Consider the following 23,384-nt stretch of genomic DNA (forward strand, 5'->3'; position numbering starts at 1 on the left):
ATTTTGTTTTATGTCAAATGCATCAACAACAATTGCCTGTTTTTTATTTTATCCGGATAACAGTTCGATTCGATATAGCTAGAGGATTGAGTCCAGGCCCCGGCGACGAGAACGCTGCGACAGGATTGGACGGGGCTTGTAGAGATCATCGTTGGTGTACCTTTGCTGCTGGCAGAGCTTCTGGCTGAATCTCCGGGCGTTCAAGGCGTCTGCAGAATAAACAAGCGCATTAATCACTCCTCGCAGAATCACTCTCACAGCGTCGGCAACCGAAGGTCGCGCAGAGAGGCGCTTACCCAGCACGGCTTAGCTTTGGCTAGGGCCAGCCTCACACACAGCTACATATGTTTATTAATTTATTAAATTATGTGGATGCATGTGGAGAGAAAATAGAGGTGGTAGAGAAATCACAATGAGGATGAGCGTGTGATGTGTTAGTTGTGGGATGGATCGAAAATGTCTGGGATATTCACTAGATTCGATTCACCCTGAGATCACTTCCCTTGCATACAAACTGACTGGCTTGACAATACTTGATACTTTGTTATGAATCAACGTAGTACGTACCGCGCTCCTGCTTCTCGAGAGCCTCGTTCTCCTTGGAATTGACGCTCGCCTCGGAGGGCGTGGGCGATGACTTCGGCTCTTCCTGACGCAGCCTCTTCGTGGGACTGCCAGAGGTGCTGCTACCCAGGGTGGCGAATAGCGGCGGCGGTGTCGATTCCCGTCCGACTTGTGGCTGTTCCTGGAGGCTGCTACATCTCCGCTTAACTCCACTTCTCCTGCGAGTCTCCCGTATGTGAGCCACCTCTACCTGATCATGGTCCTCGCCTAGCTGGTTCACCAGATTCTGGTTATCCTCAATCAGTCTATTGATGAGCTGCAGACGGTCCGTAAACTCGTCAGCGTTTTCCTCAAAGTGGGTTACAGGGTCTTCAGCGAGTTCATCAGCACTAGAGTTAGGGATTGGTGGGGCGGGCATATGCTCTGGTTTCACAGCCTCTTTCTGCATATTCTCTGGTAAGCTTCCATCTGAAGGCCCTGCAGGATCCTCCGATATACCCTCCGGTTCTACTAATTGCGCTTCCAAGCCATCAACGCGTTTGCTTTCCTCGTCAGGAAAATTAGGTACGCATTCAACCTTATCATCCTTTTGAGGTTCTCCACTTAACCGATTCTCTTGGGCAGCCGGCTCCTCTGCTCTCTGATCTAAACTTTTCTCAGCCACCTCGTCCTTTTTGTCATCTTCCTCCTTCTGTGACTGGCTACCAGCAGTCAGTTCAATAAAGCTACTTGACGATTGCTGCAGTATGTCGCTGACGATAACAACGCCATTAACACTGTCACAGGCGCCATTGCTGCCACTGCCACCATTGGAGTTACCGTTCGTGCCGTTGCCATTCTCCACCGCCGACTCGACGGCTTTTTCCGGCGCCCCCTCTATCCGGGAGCTCTTTGGTGGACAACCAGAACCAGGAGGTTTGCCCTCATCGTTGGAGTCGGAACTCCTGCGCTTATTTAGCTTCGTCTTGCTCTCCGTGTGATCATCCTGAATTGGTGCTGTCGTGGCGCTGTTAGATTTGTGGCGATCACGATCGCGCCCTCGGTCTTGATCCTTCCTCTTGGAAGAGGACGAGGAACTACTGTTGCTGTGGTGGCTCCTACTGTGACTCTCCCTTTCCTTATCCTTGTCTTTATCCCGGTCCGATCGGGACGAAGATGAACTCGATTTGTGTTTCTTGTGCGAGGAGGAGGAGGAGGATTCGTGGCGCGACGAGGAAGTGGATGACGTCCGCTTGGAGGAGGATGACTCCCGATGACTTTTGCTCGATGAGCTTGTAGAGCTCCTGTCATTTTTGGAGCTGCTGCTTCTATGCTGCGAGCTGGATGAGCGCGATGAGGAGTGTTTGGAACTGGAGCTTGAGGAATGTTTGCTGTGCGATTTATCCCGACTGCGATCGCGGTCACGGTCACGATCCCGATCTCTGCTCCTACGCCGCTGCTTCTCATCCGAGTGACTGTGATGCCTTCGCTCCTTATCTTTATCCTTATCCCGTGAGCTACTCTTAGACTGTGACGACGTCAAGGAAGGCGAGGCTGTAGCACCTTTGAGTGCCTCAGCCTCTTCTGGAAGGGCAAATACTTTGGTCTTCTCCTCCTTGACTTTGTCTGCCTCGGTGTGCGGCTCCTGTAGTTCCTGTTTTAAGGGACTCTTGCAGTCCTTCAAGCTGGCATCCTCAACAACAGGCTCTGAAAGGGATCCAATGCCACTCTCCGTAGCTGGCGAAGTGGCAGGGGGCTCTACTTTTTGACAGGGTTCACTTTCTGACTTAAGTTCTGGCGGGGTTGATGGCTGTGCAGGTTCAGGTTTTATTTCTGGAGGTGGTGAAGGCTGCACAGGTTCTAGCTTGACTTCTGTAGGTTCTGGTGGCTGTACAGGTTCCTCCATAATTTCTGGTGGTGGCGGTGGTGGGGGCTGCACAGGTTCCGGCTCAACATCTGGTGGTGCTGGTGGTTGAACGGGCTCCGGCTCAACTTTCGGTAATGGTGGTAGTGGCGGTTGTGGAACATGTTTCGGCTCGATACTGGCATTGTTAGCATCATCTATATTCGCCTTCACCTCCGACATAATGGCATCTTCAATGGACAGTTCGAGTGGACCACCGTTCGTGCCCGACACGGAACTTCTTCGCTCAGTGCCTAAAAGAAATATATTTATTAAGAATAAACATGTTTTGGGACAAACTCACCCTCAAAGGTAATTGCATCCTGCTTAATATCAAAGTGCAGTTGCCGACTGCAGTTGTCCACGCCGACAGCGACACTCGCATCGCTGGAGTTTTCGCTGAACTTTGGCATCTGCGCCTCCTCCGATATATTGGCGGGCATGTTGGCTATCAGCTCTACGCTGTTGCTGGCGGGCGCGGCACGCTGTATCTCCGCCACAGACTCCGTGGAGGAGGCCATCGTGAGGCGGCTGTCGCTGGACACCTGTGAGAGCTGCGACGCCTGCGAGACCCCATTGACCGAGTCCGAATGATTCAGCAAGCCATTGTTCAGGTCTTTACTCGAGCCAGGCTTGTCATCGCTCAACGGCTCGTACGAGGGCGAGGTGTCCTCATCAAAGTTCCTCTCGTCGTCAACTCCGGGCGGCAGGTCGTCGTCCTTACTCTCGTCCTTCAGGTCCGACTTGACGGTGGCCTGGTCCGAGTCCGGACTGATCTGTTCCAGGTCGGTGGGCATCAGCCCATCAGCGCCAGTCTCCACCCTGAGCAGTCTGCTGCCGTTCATGTGGCCAGCAAATGGCGGCAAAGGCGGAGCGGGCAAGAGAGGCCCGGGTGGCCTCGGCGGCGGTGGGGGCGGGGTGATGCCCAGGTACTTGTAGACGATGCTCTCGATCTTTGGCTCGAATATGGTGGCGACCTTGGGGTTGACCACCTGGTCCACGATTTGGTCCACACCCTTGTTCAGCACCTCGGAGCTACAGCACACGAGATGTCTATTTATGTTAACAAATCTTCATCCCATGTACTCACTCTAGGAGGTGCTTGCGCAGCCTCTCCCGCAGCTGCACCTTGTTGGTGTCTGGCGTCCAGTGCTGCTTGGCCAGGAAGTCGTTGACCGCAGTCTCCACACGGGTGCGAACATTCTGGTACGCCGGCTTCGTGTCCACGTCCGCCAGGCAGCAGTTGAAGCGAAACTCGTCGAAAACTCCCTGGGACTTGACCTCAGCAATGAGCGTCTTTATAAATTCGTCCATGTTGTGTTGTTCAGCTTCATAAACATCGACATCGATGTATATTTGTTAACATGGGATTTACGCGGATTTACGGCTCGGCGGCAGCTGGTCACACTTGAATCGATTACAGATAACTCGTGAAGGGCTCACGACACGACATTGGCGCTGCCATAAAACACGGGAAAACCCACGGGAACAAGGGAAAAAAAAACCCTAAAAACCCCTTCAGGCTCTTGAACCGTTGATAGTTCTTACTCTGGTAAGAGGCTAAAAAAAAAAAACAATTTTATCATAAATTCTATCGATGCTTTTAAAACGGCGATATCTCGACTATTATATTTTTTTGCACTTTGGTCACACGGTAATCTAGAGATCGGAATTAAATTTTAAAGCTCCTTTATTTATTTGTTTAAAAGCGCATACTCGCAATACCAGCGTCATGCAACCCGGTAACAACCTTAACGGACTCTCCCAAGTGCCTTGCGAATCAGCACTTGATTCAACCACTGAAAATAATTCCGTAAGTGCGAGTATTCCCTATTTAACTCTTGCTTAAAAACTGGGAACACATCATGCATAATTTCAGGAAAGTAGCGATTCGGATTTGGAAATTCTGAGCAATGGAGTTGGCGATCAAACCCGGGTCATCCAAGGACTTAAAAGAACTATTAGACGGAAGCAAACCGAAATAAACGAGCTGACTGGCAAGTTAACTATAGCAGACATTCACTTGGCGAGTGAAAAGGAAAAGACCAGAGATAAGGAGGTTGTTATTAGCTCGCTAAAAACATCAATCGATGTAATTACACAAAGTAAGGACTTAATCATAAAAGCCCTGCAGAGTCAACTGATTGAACTGCAAACTTCGCTCGACTCAGGCAAGAATAAACCTGTAACAAAGGATTGTCAAAACCCAAAGGTAACTGAAAGCGATGTAATGACAATTTACAATCTTAGTGTCAAAATTGAGGAAATGGGATTCGAACTTAAGCAAAAAAACAATTTACTATCTGATTTGAAAGATAAAACGCAGAAATATGAATGCAGTCTAAGAGAGAAAGATGAGCACATCTCAAAGCTCGAAGCCCAAGCGGAAAAAGATACAGCCAAGATAAGTGAATTGCTTAAAAAACAATCTAAGGGTGGGGCTACGGTAGATAACAGTAATGCCCTAGTGCTTCTTAACTGCACCAAAATCCCTTCAATTAAATTTGTGTCACTTCCTCCAGCCAGCCGCTTCGCAGTAGTTTTTGAGGATCTCCCGTCAGCTGGTCCTGGTTGGATGGTTATACAGCGTCGAATCGACGGACGTGTTGCATTTGATACTAAGGGATCGAACCTGGATTGTTTTAATGGCTTTGGTGACCTAAGCAGAGAATTCTGGCTTGGTTGTGATAAAATACACGTGTTGACTGCAAGCAGAAGACACGAATTATATATTGAACTCGTGGATTTCGATGATGCGAAAGCTTTCGCTAGATATGATCACTTTGTAGTTGGCGGCCAAGCAGAACACTACAAGTTGAAAAGTCTCGGTCAATATTCTGGAAATGCTGGAGATTTCTTGCGGAAAAGTGAAAATAATCAATATTTGGTTATTAAAACACTTCCTGGTTCGGAGATATACTTCGAATTCTTCGGGTGGTGGATCGGAGCTGAATGGTAAACATATATGTTATTGAAATTTTCAGCAATTTGAATGGAAAGTACTACGACTGTAAGACCTCATTGGACACAGACAATGGGATTTGGTGGGGTCTATGGAATTTGGGGAAACGTCATTCTCTTAAATCGTGTAAAATGCTTATAAGACCATACCGTAAAAGGATATAGTAATGTCATTTCCATTGAAATCCATTTGAATAGCTGAATTAAAAAAAAAAAAAAACCAACCCAGGTTCTGAATTTGACATCTATCATAACTAAGCTAAAAATGCTTTATTTTCAATTCGGAAAACGGTTTGGTGCTGTCTTTTTTAAATTAAAATTTTAAGAAATCACTCTTTTGGTCAAATTTTGACAATTTGAGTGATCTAATCCATAATGAAATTTTTGGAAAAAGGGTTAAAAATTTTGTTTTTCTTCAGACATGGCTAAAACTGTTCGTCTGATGATGCTTAACAAGAATATATGTACATGTATATACTTTATAGGGTAGGAAATGACTCCATCAGTGCGTTGTTAGCTTCTGATTGCAATTATAATATTCTCAAAAAGTATGAAAATATTCGCATTTTTCCTGAATTCCGATCACATTGTGGGTTAAATGAGCCACTTGATCCGTTCGCGATCCTTTTTCTATGGTTATCCGGGTCTTTTTCAAGGAAAATCTAGCTTTTCCGCAAGATCCTCGAAAAATGAAGAAAAAGAGGAAACTTTCCTAGCCCAGTCTGGCAACACCAAGAACCGCGAGTCAGTGTGACCAAGTGCCGCGGAGGGGCAAATTCGCTCTTTTTATGGATGCCAGGTACGGTCACTCAACAGCGTTTTTGGCGCACGCGAGCGAGCGCTTGTTATTTGGAATTAGTTTTCTTTTGTATTTGGTTTATAGGTAGCGAAATTAATCTACATAATGAAATTGACCGCGGGTTCACACTCCGAAATAGAGGGTGGAGGAGCCCAAAGCAATACACTGCTCCATTCCGCGTCCGAACTGGCCACCGACGAAGGAGCTGCGGGCAACGCCGAATCGGTGGCATCAGAAGTTTTGGACGCCCAACAGCCCACGGAGCACCAACCAAAAGTCACAGAAACTCCAAGTGCAGCTGCCGATGCCGAGGCGACGGATCAGGCGGACCCTGATGCGGACGTGGACACCCATACGCTTACAGGCAAACACCAGCAGCAGCAGCAGCCACGGCGCTCCGCTGTGATCAGTGAGTACAACAATAGAGCGTTCCCCGCCTTATGCCGACCATATGCTAATGTGCATGCTTGCTGTACGCCTCCGTGTGTCGTTTCAGGGAAGCGCGATCTAATCAATTTACAGTCGAACCTGAGCCCCAAATACATTGGCTTTGCCAACGCCAACTCACCCACGCCGTTATCCGACTCTGACGACACGGTTCGCTCGACACGCCGACGCGCCAACCAAGCGGCGGCTGCCCTCAACAGCAGCAGTACTGGCGAGATCCTGTTCCAGGACAATGCATCACCCAATACCACCAGGGAAGGTGACACCCTAAGCGGCGCAGGCGCGCAGCTGCACGACCGCGGCGGAAGCCAAAGCTACATGAGCCCCATCGAGAAGCTGTTGATCAAGAACGGCGCCAATTCGCCCAACAGCACAGGCTTTGAGGCGGATGCCGAGGACCATGGGAGCATGCAGGTTCGAAAGCAGTTAAAGCAGCGCAAAATGAAGCGAATGACCAAATCGAAGGCAGGCGAGGCCATTGCTGACATTGAAGAGAAGCCAGAGTCCCAGGACAAGGAGGGTCCTTCCAATGAACAGACCTCGAACGAAAATAGCCAAATCGCACTCATTATTAAATCCGAGACTGATGCTGAGACTGAAGCTGTGCCTGCCGTGCAGCTGGTTGTGAGTCCGAAGGATAGTTCCTGCTTGCAAGCCGAAGTGGATATGCAAACTAGCGAGTTGGCTAAAGCTGAAACTATCGTAAGCGAAGAAGCAAAGGAACTAACATTTGCCTTGCCCATGGCCGCCTCCACAGAGGTGGATATGAGGTCACCACCACCTGACCTGAGTTCCACTGCCTCCGAGGTGAATAGCATGGTGAAATCGCCCTCCTCTGTGAGCATAGACAGCGCCAAGGGTATGTCCATTGTCACCGATCCCGGTTGGCCCACCTATCAAGTGGGTGATCTGTTCTGGGGCAAGATCTTCACGTACTGCTTCTGGCCGTGTATGGTGTGTCCGGATCCGTTAGATCAGATCGTTGGCAACGTGCAGAGTCATCCACAGCGGGCGTCCGTGGACAATACATCGATGCCCATCCAGGTGCATGTGCGCTTCTTCGCGGACAACGGAAGGCGCAACTGGATAAAGCCTGAAAATCTGCTGCCCTTTGCCGGTCTCAAGGCGTTCGAGGAGCAGCGTGAGGAAGTGCTGGTCCGGCATGGTCCAAGGAGCGCCAAGTACCGGCAAATGGTGCCCAAGAAGACGAAGATTGCCATTTGGCATCAGGCCATTGATGAGGCCCAGATCGTGACCCAGCTCCCGTACGCCGAACGTCTTGAGAAGTTCTTTGAAATCTATGAGAGCGTTGTGTAAGTGTTTATGCTTTTTTTTTTAGCAATAATTTTAATCCAATAATCCGATCCCGATCGTGACCTTTGGTGTAATCGCAATCTGAAACAGCTCTTCCCCTTCCCCTATTTCCAGCACTATTAATAAGCAACGGCGCAAACGAACCAGTTCCATGATGCAGGACACCTCGGATGTGGGCAGCAGTCTGTACGACTCGAATGACAATCTGCACAACAGACCACTGATGCTCGACCTGAAGCGGGAGCGGTCCGAGTCTCCCTTCAGTCCCGCCTTTTCACCCGTCAAGGTCAAGAACGAGATGCGGGCCAAACGGCGTAAGCTGAGCGACGGCAACGAGGCTGAAACTGGCACCTCGAATTCCCTGGCTGTGACCCCATTACCAGGCCAGGTCCAGGCCCAAGCTGGAAGCAGCACTGATAAGATCCTCACTCCGGATGCCAGCATCTACGAGAATCCCGAGTTCGGCCAGCTTTTCGATGCTGTCAAGGAGTACGTGATGGTGCACCGGTCGGAGGAGAGGGTGGAGAAGGTTTTGCTCGGCGTGGTCAGCAACATCTGGTCGCTGAGGTACATCCAGATGCGTGAGCTGGAGCGGGACATAGCCAGCGGCGATATGGATCAGCAGCTTGGTTCTTCGGTGTTGGAGCGTGGTCGGGGAGTTGGCACCATCAAGCGGCTCTCGAATCGCTTAAAAACGCTGATGGTACGACGCAGCATGACACCTGTGGTGGCGCCCAGTCCTACGTTCACGGAGCCATCGGCGGAACGCCGGATCTTGGAGGTGCCGAAGATCAAGAAGGCTCTCAACCGGCCCATTGACGAAGTGGTCCAGGACATCCTGCAGCTGGACAGCAAGTATCTCTTTCGTGGGCTAACCCGCGAGCCGGTGTGCAAATACTGCTACGAGCCGGGCTACGAACTGCAGCGATGTTCCAGCGGCTGCAACAGCTGGCTGCATGCCGACTGTTTGGAACGCAAGAAGTCGGGACAGAAAATGCCCAAGGCAGGCGGTCAAAAGAAGGACTTGTCCCTCCAACCGTCCACCTCCAAGTCGCCCAGTCCTACCGATTCGGAACACATAACAGCCGATGCCGCGGTGTACACCACAAGCAGCACTCCCTTGGTGTGTCACGAATGCGAATCAGGCCAAGTCGAGGGTTGTGTTATATGTCACCAGATAGAGCCGCCATCTAACGAGGAGGAATCCCAGCTACCACAAGCCGCCACCGAGAATAATCTTCTGACCTGTGGCCAGCCCATGTGCGGCAAGCGCTTTCATACGGACTGCTGCAAGTACTGGCCCCAAGCCAACACCAGCAAGCCTTCGCCGCGTTGCCCGCGGCACGTGTGCCACACCTGCGTGTGGCTCGATCCCAGCGGCAAGTTTCAACAGGTGGGAAACTCCAAGTTGGCCAAGTGTGTCCGCTGCCCGGCCACGTATCACCAGGACTCGCATTGCATTCCAGCCGGCACCAGGATGCTCACTGCCACCCACATCATCTGTCCGCGACACAGCATAAACAAGTCGGACGCGCACCTCAACGTAATTTGGTGCTGCATCTGCGTAAAGGGCGGCGAACTGCTCTGCTGCGAGACCTGCCCCATCGCGGTGCACGCCCACTGCCGCAATATTCCCATCGAGAAGAGCGAGAACTACATCTGCGAGGAGTGCGAGAGCGGACGAATGCCGCTGTACGGCGAGATAGTGTGGGCCAAGTTCAACAACTTCCGCTGGTGGCCGGCAATTATCCTGCCGCCCCCCGAGATACCCAAGAACATATTGAAGAAGCCCCACGGAGACAACGATTTCGTTGTGCGATTCTTCGGCACCCACGATCACGGTTGGATATCGCGGCGTCGTGTTTACCTTTACATTGAGGGCGACAAGCTCGTAGGAGATACTCAGAGGACAAAGACTCTGTTGCACCGATACTACAACACTGGCGTGGAGGAAGCAACGCGGTTTCTGCAGATCGTCAAGGAGCGCCGGAAGGAACAGGCCATTGGCCGGCAGAGCGCCAGTAAGCTGCATCCGCCGCCCTACGTGAGGATCAAGGCCAACAAGGCGGTGCCGCCATTGCGCTTCACTCCGAACATGGAGGATATCAGTGCCTGCGGCTGCCCATCCGATGCCGAGCATCCCTGCGGCCCCGACTCTGGCTGCATCAACCGCCTGCTGTTTAACGAGTGCAATCCCGAAATCTGCCGTGCCGGCCAGCGTTGCGAGAACCAAATGTTTGAGCTGCGCAAAACGCCCCTTTTGGAGGTGGTCTACATGAACGAGCGGGGATTCGGACTGGTGTGCCGGGAGCCCATTGCCCAGGGTGATTTCGTGATTGAATATGTCGGCGAGGTGATTAACCACGCCGAGTTCCAGCAGCGCATGGTTCAGAAGCAGCGGGACAGGGACGAGAACTACTACTTTCTGGGCGTGGAGAAGGATTTCATAATCGACGCGGGACCGAAGGGCAACCTGGCCCGCTTCATGAATCATTCGTGCGAGCCGAACTGCGAGACCCAGAAGTGGACCGTGAACAGCATCCATCGCGTGGGTCTCTTTGCCATCAAGGACATACCCGCGGTACGTAAAATAACTTTGAGAACACAGAGCATTTTGATAAGTTTCCTGATTTCCCTGAGCAGAACACCGAGCTTACCTTCAACTATCTGTGGGCTGACCTCATGAACAACCGCAAAAAGTCATGCTTCTGCGGGGCAACACGCTGTTCAGGGGAGATCGGTGGCAAGCTCAAGAATGTCCCAGCCAAGGTGAGTAGGATGTCCACAAATTAATTCAGCTAATAATCTTAATCTTAAATTTCATAAAGTAAACTAATCTTAATTTCCCCCTTCAGGAGGCAAACAAGGGAAAGACCGCCGATAAACTGAAGCAGATGCGTCGCGGGAAAGGTGCTCCTGCCTTTCGCATCCATGTCAAGAAAATTAAGAAGCCCACATAGCCAAGAAGCACCCAAAAGGGGTTACCTAGGCTTATGAATTATGATGACTCAAGCTATATATTTTTTAACATTCATTGTTTTTGTATTGCGGAGCCGAGCCTCCGCCTTTTACCTGCGCCACCTGTATTTATTTACCACACAGTTAGTTACTTACGTTTAGTAGACCAATTGGTTCGCAGTTTGTTCACCAGCATAAAGTTATTAAAATAAACCAAGATGCTCTTTTAAGCGTCTACTCGTCTATATTTATATAAAATGGTAAAGTTTAATCAATCAGTTCCGTATGGATGATATAGTTTTGGTTTTCATTTCACGCCTGGAAAACATTTGTTCTTATTTCAAGGTTTTCGGTTTTAGTTGTAGTAAAGCTAGCACTTTGGCATATATAAACTCGCATATGACTATAAAACTAGACATATCCAAGGCTAAGATCTAAAAGAGTATGCACTTTAATCTTAAGTGGATGATATACACTATACAATGAGTACAAAAAAAAAAGAGTCTGTTTCAAAAGTAAAGCAAGGCCCAGCGTCGGTTAGGGCGTTGCTTCGGCAAAGTGGCCAGCATTAAATTTTGGCACAATGGCGTCGATCTTCTTGACGATCGTATTGAGCGACTCCCGAGACATCTCGTAGAGCGTGTTGAGTGAGATCAGGCGCAGGCCCTGCTGGTTGCACACCTCGATCACGGACCACTTCTCCAGCAGCTTCAGGCAGTTGCGCACAGAGTCCGTGGATATGCTCTCAGCTGGAATGCAAAATCAAATTCAAGTAACACTCGGCGGTGGCATTGCGATGGTCCTTACCATAGAGGCAGCTGCCACGCCTGACCTTGCCGGTCAGATCGTTGATCACAAAGCTAATGAACTCGGACTCCAGCATGGAGTTCCGGTGGAGTATTTGCAGGGAGTGCGCCACAGTCACGTATGTCCAGGCAAAGGGCGCCAGCACCTCGCAAATGTAACGCTGCTGCTGCAGTGTTTCGCTGGCGAACAGCAACTGTGTGGCATCACCGTCACTATCACCGTTGGCCACGTGCAGATAGTCATCCTCAGCGTCGTCATCGAGACAGTCGGCGGCCAGGCTGCGAGCCAAGCGCTTTGATTCCTCGGCATTTTCTACCTCGACGTCCAACTAATCACAAAAACATGAATCCCTTAATACAATCTAAAATGGGATTTCATAAGGACTATGCTACGGTACCTGCTCTGCACGGATGCATCCGCTGATCAACAGATCGTCCAAGTGCTTGTAAAGCAAGCTCTCCAGCACTTGCGTGGGCTTGTTCAATATGAACTCATATCGATAGATCTGGCAGTTCTCCAAGGCATTGTCCATCAGCTTCTTGCGCGACACCTTGGCTTCGTTTTTGTTCTCAACCTCCGACAGCAGCGCATGGAACGTGGTCAGCAGTATTGAACTCAGGGCAAAGTGCGGGGTCAGCATGTTGGAGTAGTAGGCCAGCTCAATAAAGCTTTCCACGGAACTCACAGCCCTAATGACCAGGCGACCGTTCTCATCTCGAGTGCGAGTGACTAGGCCTAAAATACAAACTCAATTAAGCAAGATGTAAAACACACACATGTACACAGCGCATTAGCTACCTGAGCCAAGCAGGTCGCAGGCGTATGCCAGGATCTGGGAGGATTCACCGGAAAACCCAATGTCTTTACAGCCGTATAAAGAGTTTCGTAAGTCGTCCAAGGCTGCGGCCAGGATTTGCTCCTCGGCGCCGTTTCGGTAGCGGGTGAGTAGGAGGAAAGCAAGCGCATTGGTAGACATCACAGAGGTGGCTGCCGCACAGTCGAAGACCACCTGGCGCGAGATGCTTTCGATGAGATTGCGGTGCTCCTCGCACACCACATCGGTGCCGTACAGCGAGGATGTGGACTGATTGTGCTGGAGGGTTCTAGAATTAAGATAATTATAGATGGAACTTGAACATTAAAAGCTGTTTATATGATGGTCTGTGACCCACCTGGCTGCTGGCTTGTATACCTTCGCCATGTTGCCATCCTCCCGAGCGATTTTGTTGTACGAGTTGACTAGCTCGCGTATCGAGTACGGCTCGTTGAAGTCGATTCGCATTAGGCCGTAGTTTGATCGAAGGGCCTTCCATATGCCTGAAATTGCCTTGCTGAATGACTCGGGGATTTTCTTCTCGCCCTTTTGCTCCCGCACGAAATTCCCGTCCACCAGTCGTTCGTAATTCACCGACACGGGCACCAGCAGAGCGTCCGGTATGCTGCCGTCCATGAAGGCATTCACGATCACAGATAAGATGCCGCCCTTCGGCATGCAGGGCTTCCCGGTGCGCGTCCGTCCGCCCTCGATGAAGAACTCGACGTTGTGGCCCTGCTTCAAGGCGTGGGTTAGATACAGATGAAGGGCGGCCCTATACAGCACGTCCTTCTTGCCTTCAACTGGATCGATCTTGCGCTTGATAAAGAAGGCGCCCAGGCCGCGCAACAAGCCTCCGAAGACGGGTATCTGCAGGTTATTGCCGGCGGCCACCAGTGGACTGCGTATGTCATTGTTTGTGAGTATCCAGGTAACCATTATGTAGTCCAGATGGCTGCGATGCAGCGGCACGAAAATCAACGGAGTGCCGGGCGACTTTTCCGTGGCAGTCTTGAGCATTTCGATCTGCTTGGTGTTTGTCACCACGCCGGAGAGGAAGCAGGGCAGCAGCTTATACAGGATCCAGGATGTGAAGGCCAGCAGACCATTATTTAGGGTAGAGCCCATGTCCTTCAGAATGCTGATGGCACGCTGCTCTTGCTTGTGCAGAATGGCCTGGTACGAGATGCCCTGCTTCTCGTCCTCTTCCTCCGCCGCCGCCTGATCGCCGCTAGCGCTACGGGTAAGCAGTCGATGGCCGTTTTTGGCGTACCTCTGCTCTCGCAGCGTCAGCTCGGCCGCCTGTTTGATGGCGTGCTTGAGCACGACATCATTGTGGACGATTTCGGTGACCTAGGGGACGAGGACGGGTCAAGGTTAGCGTGCACGCTCCGCGGCATCAAGTGGGAAAGCTCACCTGTCGGTACTCAAACTTCTCGCTACGCACCACCTGTGCCAAATAGGGGAAAACGACGCCCCAGTCGAAGAGCCTCTTGAACGGCTTCTGGCCCGACTGCGGGGTGAGCTCCAACATGTTCTGGGTTCCGATGCCATGTGCCACCGAGTTTTGCACTTTGGGCTCCTGCAAAGAAACGATCAGAGCGAGATGCTGTGATGCAACTGGCGCACGTATATATAGAAGATGCTGACGAGAGAAATGTGGATACCTCGAACCAGCCGCGAGCGTGAAACTCCTTCACAACCATTATGAACACGGGATTCTCCTATTGAGCTTCAAGTTTTCGGAATTTCAAAGACAAGATGGAACCATGCGCCCGGCTTTTTTGCAGGAAATGGTCGATAGGTCCTGCTTAGCTTTCAGGATTGTTATCGATTGTCAGGATGAGGTGGCAACGCCGCGCGTATTTTGAAATTGAAAAACAGCGATTGGAAATTCATTGAGTGGAAAAATTTTCTTATCTCCGATACTCGACGTTTTTAAGAGGTGGAACGAAAAGTTATGCCCCATTACTTTTAATTTAAATTATATGCTAACTTTTTTAATTGACTTTTAATTTCGGTATCTATTTTTTTTTACTTGAGTTGAGTTACTTCTCGGAAGAAATTTATGACCACTTAAGCTGACTGAAAATAAAATGCAGTTATCTTAATCACCGGTATATAAAAATAATTAGATTATAAAACCTGCTAAAAACGAAATTGATATTTTATTGCCCGAAATGTTAAATGGACTTTGAGAAACACTTAATATTTCACAGCAATAAAGAAATGTACCTCCTATTACAAAACACTGGCTACGATCCTGGTGCTGCGTCATAATAATACATATATGGGGTTAATGGGTAGCGATTGGTTGCTGATAGACGCGAAAACTTACGTTGGATGAGCGCAGCGTGACCAGGAGGTCGCTGCGTATGGTGTTGATCTTGCCCAGGGACGAGCGGTAGCTCAGATTCAGGTTGGGAAACAGGCCAGCGATGATAACGGGTGCCCTGTAATCGGAGAAGCGCACAATCAATCAATACATTGCAATATAATCGCCGTGTCGTGGGTGGTGCTGAAATCAGGAGCACGCCATTAAAAATACAGCACCTCTCTCAATTAATATTCGACCACTTGAGCGGGCTACAGTCCAACTTCGCAAGAGTTCAATACCCGCTGGACAAGGGAGTGTGGGTATTTTTATATGGAAACGTACACCAGTTTTTAAGTAGTGCCTGCTACTGATAAGTTAGTTGCTCATAAAATATGGCACAGAACTGAACTTTGAGCGTGCTTTGTACGGCGGAATCATCATTCGAAAATCAGCTGATGTTGGGCAGAGGCTAGGCAAGCGATTGGCTTTTTCCCCAAAGCAAATCATCATACTATACACACATAAGTAAACATTACGTTTTTTAAATATATATTTTATATTATTAATCATTAGTTGACCCTGACTTTCCTTTAAATATTTGCATTTTATTTACAAAGTCGGTTAAAAACCAATTTCCATGGGTATTGTCTTTATAAGCATTATAAAAAGCACGTATTTTCTTTAGATACCACTTTTTGAACGCCACATTGTTTTCTTTATGCTATTCTTCAACTTGTTATAAAAAATAAGTTGCATGCTAAACAACAAATTGCATAATTAGTCTAATTTTTAAGCTTATTCGATAATTCCGCCCAAATCAAGAAGAAGAATTATCGATTTTCACAAACTAAAAATATCAATGCAAGGTATATCGCACAGCAGTGTTACCAACACACAAGGATAAGATCCGTTAGATTTCTTAAACTCCAAGCTAGTTTTTCCACTTGAATTTTTGTCGAAAAACAAGCGTTAATATGTTCCGACTTCACTGCAACAAGTGCTATCGCAACCGCAGCCTTGAGCCGGCCTTGACCTTCCACTTTTCCCGATGCCATCACATTCTTTGCGACAGCTGCCTGGACGACACCTCGAAGGACCAAAAGTGTCCGCTTTGCAGTCCCACTTTGCAAACACTCCCCATCTCAGGAAACATGCCTAGCGGCATGGCCCAGTATTTCGAGGATCCCACTAAGTTCCTGCAACTATATCGCAAGATCAGCAAGTTCCAGTCCGATCAAAGGACGTCGGACAATGTGGGATTCTGGCGCCAGATGCAAGAGGAAAAGGCATTGCAGCTTCAGCTCGAGGGCTATGCCAAAATGGAGGAGCAGTTTAACAAGCAAATCAACATAGAGAAGATGCGCATAGCGAAAATGCGCGACTACATATCATATCATGAGCAGAAGCAGATAGTCCGACGTCGCAGCATGGACGACTTCAAGGCTTTGAAGAGCGCCCACAAGCGCCATCGTCCACGGACCCCCTGTTTTAGTTCCACGGATGACACACGGTCGGAGGAGTCGCTTGGAGCTAGCCTGGATTCGGCACGCACACGCAGAAGATGAATCTAGATGAAAACCGTACGATGACTACCTTCCAGGATTCGGATTACACTGTTTAATAGTATCCTATCAGTTGCGATTAATTCTTAGTTGTTAAGAAGAAATTCAAAATTGTTTGAACCAGTAATCTTTCTTGGTCATTCTTTCACTGTTTAATAGTATCCTATCAATTGGGATTAATATTTAGTTCTTAAGAAGAGAGTCAACATTTTTGTAACCAGTAATCTGTTATTAATCTTTGGGATTAAGAACAGTGTAAAACTTTTTGTAATTAGTAATCTTTCATAGCCATTCTTAATATTATCAAAATAATTTGGTTGTTATCCTTGAAAATCGATCTGAAGTTGAACAGTTGTGTTAAATCTTACTCAATTAGAGGACCACGATATTAATATGTCATTCGATTTTCTTAAGATACCTTATCTTATATTCAAATAAATAACACCCTAAGCAAGGAAAGGTAAATCTTTGTTCTGAAGGCCATAAGCGGAACGAACAATCTGAGTAGTAATCTCCGAGTACTCTCAACGGTCATCTCGAGCTGTGGAAAATTTCAGTCAGCTAAGCCACTCGAAAGTATTTTAGTCTTCACGGGGAGCCGCCTGCTTCTCTGACAATTAATCAACAATGTTATTTAGGGGTCTAGGCCGAGTAAGAATTTGATGGCCGATACGAGATGAGAACCCACTTTCTTTGTAGCCCGAAGCTGGTTGAAATCCAGCGAGATTACGGAAATAGCTATTGTTAAATCTTAATCAGATAATTAGGTGCAAATTTAACAGCGGCAATCGCACCGATAATTGTTGCCAAGAATGATTTGCGGGCCAAGTCGAATGGGTGGGGGGGTTTAGTTGTTATCTCTTCGAGTGCAACATCGGCAATTGCGCCTCGAGACCGCTGGGTGGGTGGACGAAAAGGGTGGTGTGGGAGCTGGGCGCTCGGAAGAAAGTCTTAGTGCTGAGGTAAACAAAAACACAATTGACGTCACTGCACAGCCTCCCCATAGTCTGAATCTACCCCATTAGCACGTGCATGATAGGCGGAAATTTACATTCCTACACTATGGAGCCCCAAACGCATGCGTAAGTAGACAAAGGGCCGTGAGTCATGGCCATTGGAGCAACCACCTGTGCGACCAATAACAAAACAAAGCATATCCACAGTCGCAACTCACTAACTGAAACTTATCAAAGAAAAACTTTGAACCTTTTATAAAAACAGGCAACTTTTTGCCAATATTTTGACTGATTATTGGTAAAAGAGATAAGAGAATATCATTGTCGAATATTTATTTTTTTTTTTTATTTTGATTAACTCGCACATTTTTCTAAGTAAGCACAAAATAACCTTCTAAAAATATTAACAAAATAATTTGTAACTTTAAAGCTCATCAAAGAAACAGGAAAGTATAAAAATAGTCACAAATGGACATATGAATTGATAGTAACTAAGGAATTATGTTGGAATTATATTTGAAAATTTTGAAATTTTAAATTAGACATCTTATATTCCATATATTTTATTATTTGTTGGGATTCAAGGAAAACTTTGTGAAAACGACGAAAACTTTTGTTTGAAATAGTCATTTGGAAGTATTTTAACTGATTATTTGTAAAAAAAAAGCTAAGATAATGTTATTGTCTTAATTATTTTTGATTTAATCACACCTTTTTCTTGATAAGGACAATAAATTAATTTGTAGAAATGGAATCAATTTAAATTTTAGCTTTAGAAAGACTCAAAGAAAATATTTATTCTCTTGTGCACCAGGAAAGAATTCTTTCCTTATAAAAATTGGCACAACTTCATACATACAAATATGAATTTTTGTAATTGAGAAATCACGTTTGAAAAATTTGTAATACTCCTTACAATATTATTTGTTGAGGTTCAATGTTTTAAATAGTAATTTAATTTTTAAAAAATAATTCACTAGATTCACACAACTCTAAGCAACACACATACCATTGATCTGTTGAATTTATGAAACATTAAACTTTCTAAAATTATATTTCATGGCTAGACTTATGTTGCCTTGATCGACTCAAAAATTCGACTTAGGCAAGTATGACTGTGGCTCATTTTGCATGCATTGGATAACTTGCGAGTTGCCCGTCTAAAAATAACGGCGCTTCTTCCTCAGCCGCGTTACTTAAACTAGGAGGAGTAGGGGAGCAGGGGCGGGCGGAAGGCCGGTTAATAGGTGCCCGCAAGGCGAGATTTATTTGGCTTCCATTGGCGCTGCAGCCCGTGTACACTCACCTCGTCTTGGCGAATATGTAGTAGACAATAAGGGCAACTGATGCAATCTCGATACCGCCGAGCAAAGAAATCTCGGCGACGCGCTGGGCAAAGTTCAGGACGGTCGTCAACATGGTTATGTATGTGCTGTGCTATGCTGGACTTGCAAGTATCAGCCGGCGGCCAAGTGATCGGAAGTACTCTCCGATTTCCGATGTGGACCGACCCTGGTGATTAAACCAGCGACCAGCGGCGACCCTTTAGTGGCTGCGACTAGTGCGAAAAGAATATGGAGACGCAGAAAAACGGCGCGCATCCAGCGCTCTCTGCTCGCTCTGCGCTCTCCGACAGATGACAGCTGCTGTGCCGCTGCTCTCGCTGTGCTCCGATCGGTGGTGGTTGGCTATATTATTGCGTTCTACTCAATATAACCAGACATTGGTCGCGACCCGCGCATGAAAAGATCGTATGATCCGTGGCTTGGCTTGCCGTCCGCGATTACCGACACCGATAGCATCTATTTTTTGGCCAGCATCCGATGCAGTGAACAAAAGCCAAGCTTATTTCCGAAACCGGTCCAGCGGCTAGCTGGTTGGTTATTGCTCGAAATTACAGCGACGGTTAATTGAATCAAGTGCGCGTCGCGTCGTCCTTTATTCTTTCGCTGCCTTTGTTGTTTTTATTCGGAACGGGAGCGGGAATGGTATGGCGATTCACTTTTTACTGCTGATGCGCGACGTTCGACCGCGCAGCTCGAGCGTTCACCGTGGAATAACGTCGGCGGCGACGCTCGACGCTTAATTAAATGCCAATTAACGTGTGACAATAAATATGTACGGTCGGCGTGGCGAGCGAACGTGCACGAAGACCGGGATCGTCGCAGCACGAAGATAACAAAAGCTACAGCCACACAGCCACCGTTATCAGTGAGAACGAGTGATAATAGATCACTCGAGCAGCGAGAGAATCGAGAACATCTGGAGGCGAGCAAAAAGAGAGCGGTACTAAATGTGCCTAAGACTAAGAGTTTAATATGTATTACTTTCGCTCTGTATTATGAATAAAATTCATACAGCTTTTGTGGTTTATTATAATATAAAAGTGTGTCAGCTCTATACGGGGAAAGTAAGTTACTTCTTCGCTGGCTTCTTGGCGGCGACCTTCTTCTTGCGGGCGGCCAGGAGCTTGGCGCGGTTGGCCGCGGCCTTGGTGGCCACATTGGCAAAGTGCGACTTGGCCAGCTCCACGTTCTGTTTCTTGGCCTTGGCCAGCAGCTTGGCCACGGTACGCTTCTCGGCGGCGAGGGCAGCACGACGCTTCAGGACCTCGGCGTAGGGGTTCAGCTTAACCAGCTGGCGCACGTTGCTCAGGGGGTTGAGGCGGCGCTTGCTGCGGAACACGCGCTTGCGGGGATCGCGCAGCACCTTGCGGATCTCCTCAGACTTGAGCAGACGCGACAGGTCGGTGTTGGCCATCTTGGGCTGGGGCAGGTTGTAGCCCTTCTTCAAGGTAGCAGGCTTCTTCCAGGTGCCGAACAGATCGTTGAGGCGCGAGAACGCAGACTCGGTCCAGATAACGAAGCGACCAACATGACCGCCGGGAGCGAGCTTCAGCAGGTTAAGCTTGTCCACGCTGATGGTCTCGATTCCGGGGATGTTGCGGAAGGCCTTGCGCAGACCCTCGTCCTTGTGGTAGACCACCAGGGGACCACGACGGGCGATGCGGCGACGGTCGCGCATGGTACCACGGCCAGCACGGAAGCGCTGCGACTTGTACACCTGTTGAAAGGATACGAGCATGGGAATAAAGCATTAGTCAGTGACTAGTAATCTCTTAAAAACTAGGAATATGATTAGAATAGTTTGAATTCTACGCTTATTCGCCTTTCAGTTATAACAATATATTTTTTTTTAATTTAAATTTTAAATTAAATGTAAGTTAAATTTAACAAAGAAACAAGTACTTTGCATATATTGAGCTGTAGCTCTTCCGTTACCACGATGGAAACTTTGGATCAGGTTTCAAACGTAACGCCTAGAAGAGCAGATAATCTGGCAACGCAGGAAACCTTGCAAACATCCGACCACCATGCAGTAAGCCAGTTGTTTACGCGCTGCCACTTTTTTGATTTGATTTGATTTTATTTGCCTTCCTAACGCTACAAGTGTAAAACTTATAAATTAGAGCGCTAGTCACAAATATGATAAATATGATAATATTTAACAAATATTACTACTTCAAATCCCGATCTCAAATTCTTTAAAATTCTAATTCATTTGCCAAAATATGGGAATATTATACTTTTGTTTTTTGTTATTTTAGATCAAGGTCATTGCAGCCTTTCATAGAATTAAAATGTTTACACGCCACAGAACCGGTTTCTTAAAATTCCCCACTCCACTTGAATACGCACCTTCTGGATGTCAGCCCAGATCTTCAGGCGACGCAGGAAGATGACAGCCTGCTTGGTCTTCTGAACCTTCTGCACGTCATCGGAGACGACCAGGGGGATCTCAGACACTCCATCGATGACATGACCCTTGGACTGGACCAGAGCGGGCACGCCGGAGGCGGCGATGGCCGACACCAGGGCGTAGCGGCGCTGGTTGACATTCACCTTGCGGTGCCAGCGACGGAAAGTCTTGGTGGGGGCGAACATGCGTCCACCACGGCACATGTTGCCGAAGGCTCCCTGGCCGGAGCGGTGGGTGCCGCCGCCGCGGACACGGGGAATACGGGCCACGGCACGTCCAGTGCCCCAGGACTCGGCAGAGGTCTGGTGACCTGTGGAAATAAATTAATCCGTGTTAGACCACGCTAAACCTTTTGTTTTAAGGTCATTCCACTTACCGGCCAGCTCGCTCACGGCATAGGGCTGACGGTTGTTACGGCGCAGCAGCTGGTGCACGTCGTTGACCACATCCGGACGGATGGGGGCCTTGAACACGGCCGGCAGGCAGATGTTCTTGTCCTTAGCAGCCTCGTTCTTTTCCGTGTACACGGAGACCAGAGGCCTAGCGTTGCCTAAGCTCTGCAAGGGATAAAACGATTTCGAGTTTACTTTAAGGTCGGCATCACAAACACAACACTACATTTCGCCACCGCCGCACATTCCAAACACGTGGAGGTTAGGTAGACACTTTCGCACTATTTTCTGTTTGTTTCGTGTGTTAAAACCACTGTGCTGGCGTCTCTGGCGGTTGCGGCGCGCGTCCGGGTCGAAATCTCACCATTTTCGTTGAATTTCAAGTCCAATGAATGGTGTTTAATATTCTGCAAACGCAGATACCGTCCTCTTTTTAGTAAGAAGAACGAAGAAAGAAAGAGAGCTGCCGGAAATGGCGGAAAAGTGCTGGCAAACGCGTTCGGAACGCAGAGTTGCATTTCCCAACAGCGGCGAGTGTCAAGTTAACAGCGCTTGCGTTCGTTAGTCAACACTGTCATGTTAGTCGGCATTTGTTTATGTCCTGTTAACAGCTCAGTGGCATCAGTCTTGTAAATTCAAAGCAGTAGGACCTCTAGATTGAAAAATTTTGCAACGCTACAAGCCTCAAGAATCTAAAAATGTCTGGTTTTAACAGTTTTTTCTGGGAACAAAATACTAGCGGCTTATAGTATTCTTTGTAGTAACAGAAGGTATTTTTTACCCGTAATACCACGGTCACATTGGCAAAATTTTAATATAAATATTAAAAACAAAATAATAATAATGGCCGGAGAAGTTATTGTGGATGCCTTGCCCTACATTGATCACGGCTACGATGATGTGGGAGTCAGGGAGTCGGTATGTGATTGAAGTAAGCGGCCAGTTTGGCGTATTTGTTAATGATTTCAACGTTTTAAGGCACTCGCCATGGTGGAGGAGGAGTGCAGACGCTATCGCCCTACAAAAAACTATTTGGATCACTTGCCGCTGCCAGCCTCGTCGCCATTTGAGACTCCTCTGATGGTCAACGAGTTCGAGCGAATCCAGAACCGCCTGCCCATGGAAACGCTTTCCATGAAAAGGTACGAGTTGCCTCCGCCTCCGTCCGGAAAGTTGTCAGAAGTGTCCGCTTGGCAGGAGGCCATTGAGAACTCTATGGCACAACTTGAGCACCAGTGGGTGCGCTCTCTCAACCTGGACCTGATGCTCGACTACGGCACGGAGGCGTGGAAGTCCTACCTCGAGGTATTTACCGCCATGCAGGCAAAGGCGCAGTTGCAGTTGCAACAGCTGAAAAAGGACATCCAGGACGTCAACTGGCAGCGAAAGCAAGCGCAGACACAGGCCGGCGAGAGACTGCGTTCTCTGGAGGCGCACTGGGTGCTGTTGGTGTCCAAGAACTACGAGATCGAAACGGAGTCTGCGGAGCTGGAGAAGCTCGTGCATGCCGCTCGCCAGAGGCTCGAGAGTCTTGCTCCGCCAGCTACTGCTAATGACACGGCTCCTACTCCGGAGCACACTAATGGATTTGGCCAGGACGTACAGGACGAGAGCAGTGGCAGCAGTTCAAGTGTTAGTAATAGTAATGATGCCAACGAGGGTGAAACTGCTGACCAAGGCGAGGAAGATAAAGACGAAGCTTCAACCGCCGCGCAAGACGAATCTTCCGATGGGTCATCAACTTAGATAGATATATTTCTACTTTAAATAACCATTATAAAAATAATGCAGGATTGTAACTATGATGTTCACGAGTAAAGGCATTTAAAGACCACCTTTATCCTTATTTATT

At 48.2% G+C, this 23,384-nt stretch overlaps 6 protein-coding genes across 9 annotated transcripts; 3 read left to right on the plus strand and 3 right to left on the minus strand.

Annotated features, from left to right (window-relative positions):
* Position 1: 1 nt before the first annotated feature.
* On the minus strand, positions 2–11,096 carry BOD1 (Biorientation Defective 1). 2 transcript variants are annotated; one of them, XM_017180343.2, is made up of 6 exons: positions 11,082–11,096; positions 3,537–3,774; positions 2,751–3,481; positions 568–2,700; positions 297–338; positions 2–209 (listed from the first exon to the last, which is right to left on the minus strand). In XM_017180343.2, the coding sequence occupies exons 2-5, from the start codon at positions 3,758–3,760 to the stop codon at positions 307–309; spliced, it is 3,120 nt and encodes a 1,039-aa protein (XP_017035832.1). In that variant the 5' UTR covers positions 3,761–3,774; positions 11,082–11,096; the 3' UTR covers positions 2–209; positions 297–306. The 2 variants fall into 2 exon arrangements, with proteins under 2 accessions (XP_017035832.1, XP_017035831.1); XM_017180342.2 differs by lacking the exons at positions 297–338; positions 11,082–11,096 and having other exon boundaries at positions 3,537–3,836.
* On the plus strand, positions 4,077–11,155 carry NSD (Nuclear receptor binding SET domain protein). 2 transcript variants are annotated; one of them, XM_070286557.1, is made up of 7 exons: positions 4,077–4,259; positions 4,326–6,206; positions 6,291–6,615; positions 6,703–7,966; positions 8,082–10,548; positions 10,611–10,736; positions 10,823–11,155. In XM_070286557.1, the coding sequence occupies exons 3-7, from the start codon at positions 6,312–6,314 to the stop codon at positions 10,925–10,927; spliced, it is 4,266 nt and encodes a 1,421-aa protein (XP_070142658.1). In that variant the 5' UTR covers positions 4,077–4,259; positions 4,326–6,206; positions 6,291–6,311; the 3' UTR covers positions 10,928–11,155. The 2 variants fall into 2 exon arrangements, with proteins under 2 accessions (XP_070142658.1, XP_017035732.1); XM_017180243.3 differs by lacking the exons at positions 4,077–4,259; positions 4,326–6,206 and having other exon boundaries at positions 6,220–6,615.
* Positions 11,147–19,452, minus strand: mino (glycerol-3-phosphate acyltransferase mino). Of its 2 annotated transcripts, XM_017180244.3 has the most exons (8): positions 18,688–19,452; positions 14,885–14,999; positions 13,964–14,128; positions 12,905–13,899; positions 12,531–12,835; positions 12,130–12,467; positions 11,733–12,060; positions 11,147–11,674 (listed from the first exon to the last, which is right to left on the minus strand). In XM_017180244.3, the coding sequence occupies exons 1-8, from the start codon at positions 18,798–18,800 to the stop codon at positions 11,463–11,465; spliced, it is 2,571 nt and encodes an 856-aa protein (XP_017035733.1). In that variant the 5' UTR covers positions 18,801–19,452; the 3' UTR covers positions 11,147–11,462. The 2 variants fall into 2 exon arrangements, with proteins under 2 accessions (XP_017035733.1, XP_017035734.1); XM_017180245.3 differs by lacking the exons at positions 14,885–14,999; positions 18,688–19,452 and adding an exon at positions 14,214–14,472.
* Positions 15,729–16,884, plus strand: nenya. The gene has a single exon (XM_017180249.2). It carries the CDS (start codon positions 15,838–15,840, stop codon positions 16,426–16,428), a length of 591 nt encoding a protein of 196 aa, XP_017035738.1. The 5' UTR covers positions 15,729–15,837; the 3' UTR covers positions 16,429–16,884.
* A 241-nt stretch (positions 19,453–19,693) lies between the features above and the next one.
* On the minus strand, positions 19,694–22,055 carry RpL4 (ribosomal protein L4). Its single transcript, XM_017180247.3, has 4 exons — positions 21,897–22,055; positions 21,517–21,697; positions 21,080–21,450; positions 19,694–20,444 (listed from the first exon to the last, which is right to left on the minus strand). The coding sequence occupies exons 1-4, from the start codon at positions 21,897–21,899 to the stop codon at positions 19,797–19,799; spliced, it is 1,203 nt and encodes a 400-aa protein (XP_017035736.1). The 5' UTR covers positions 21,900–22,055; the 3' UTR covers positions 19,694–19,796.
* A 239-nt stretch (positions 22,056–22,294) lies between these two features.
* On the plus strand, positions 22,295–23,366 carry BCAS2 (BCAS2 pre-mRNA processing factor). The gene is made up of 2 exons (XM_017180248.3): positions 22,295–22,450; positions 22,511–23,366. Exons 1-2 carry the CDS (start codon positions 22,376–22,378, stop codon positions 23,276–23,278), a joined length of 843 nt encoding a protein of 280 aa, XP_017035737.1. The 5' UTR covers positions 22,295–22,375; the 3' UTR covers positions 23,279–23,366.
* The last annotated feature ends 18 nt before the right edge of the window (positions 23,367–23,384 follow it).

This window comes from Drosophila kikkawai, chromosome 3R (genome assembly GCF_030179895.1).
Source record: "Drosophila kikkawai strain 14028-0561.14 chromosome 3R, DkikHiC1v2, whole genome shotgun sequence".
Lineage (NCBI taxonomy): Eukaryota > Metazoa > Arthropoda > Insecta > Diptera > Drosophilidae > Drosophila > Drosophila kikkawai.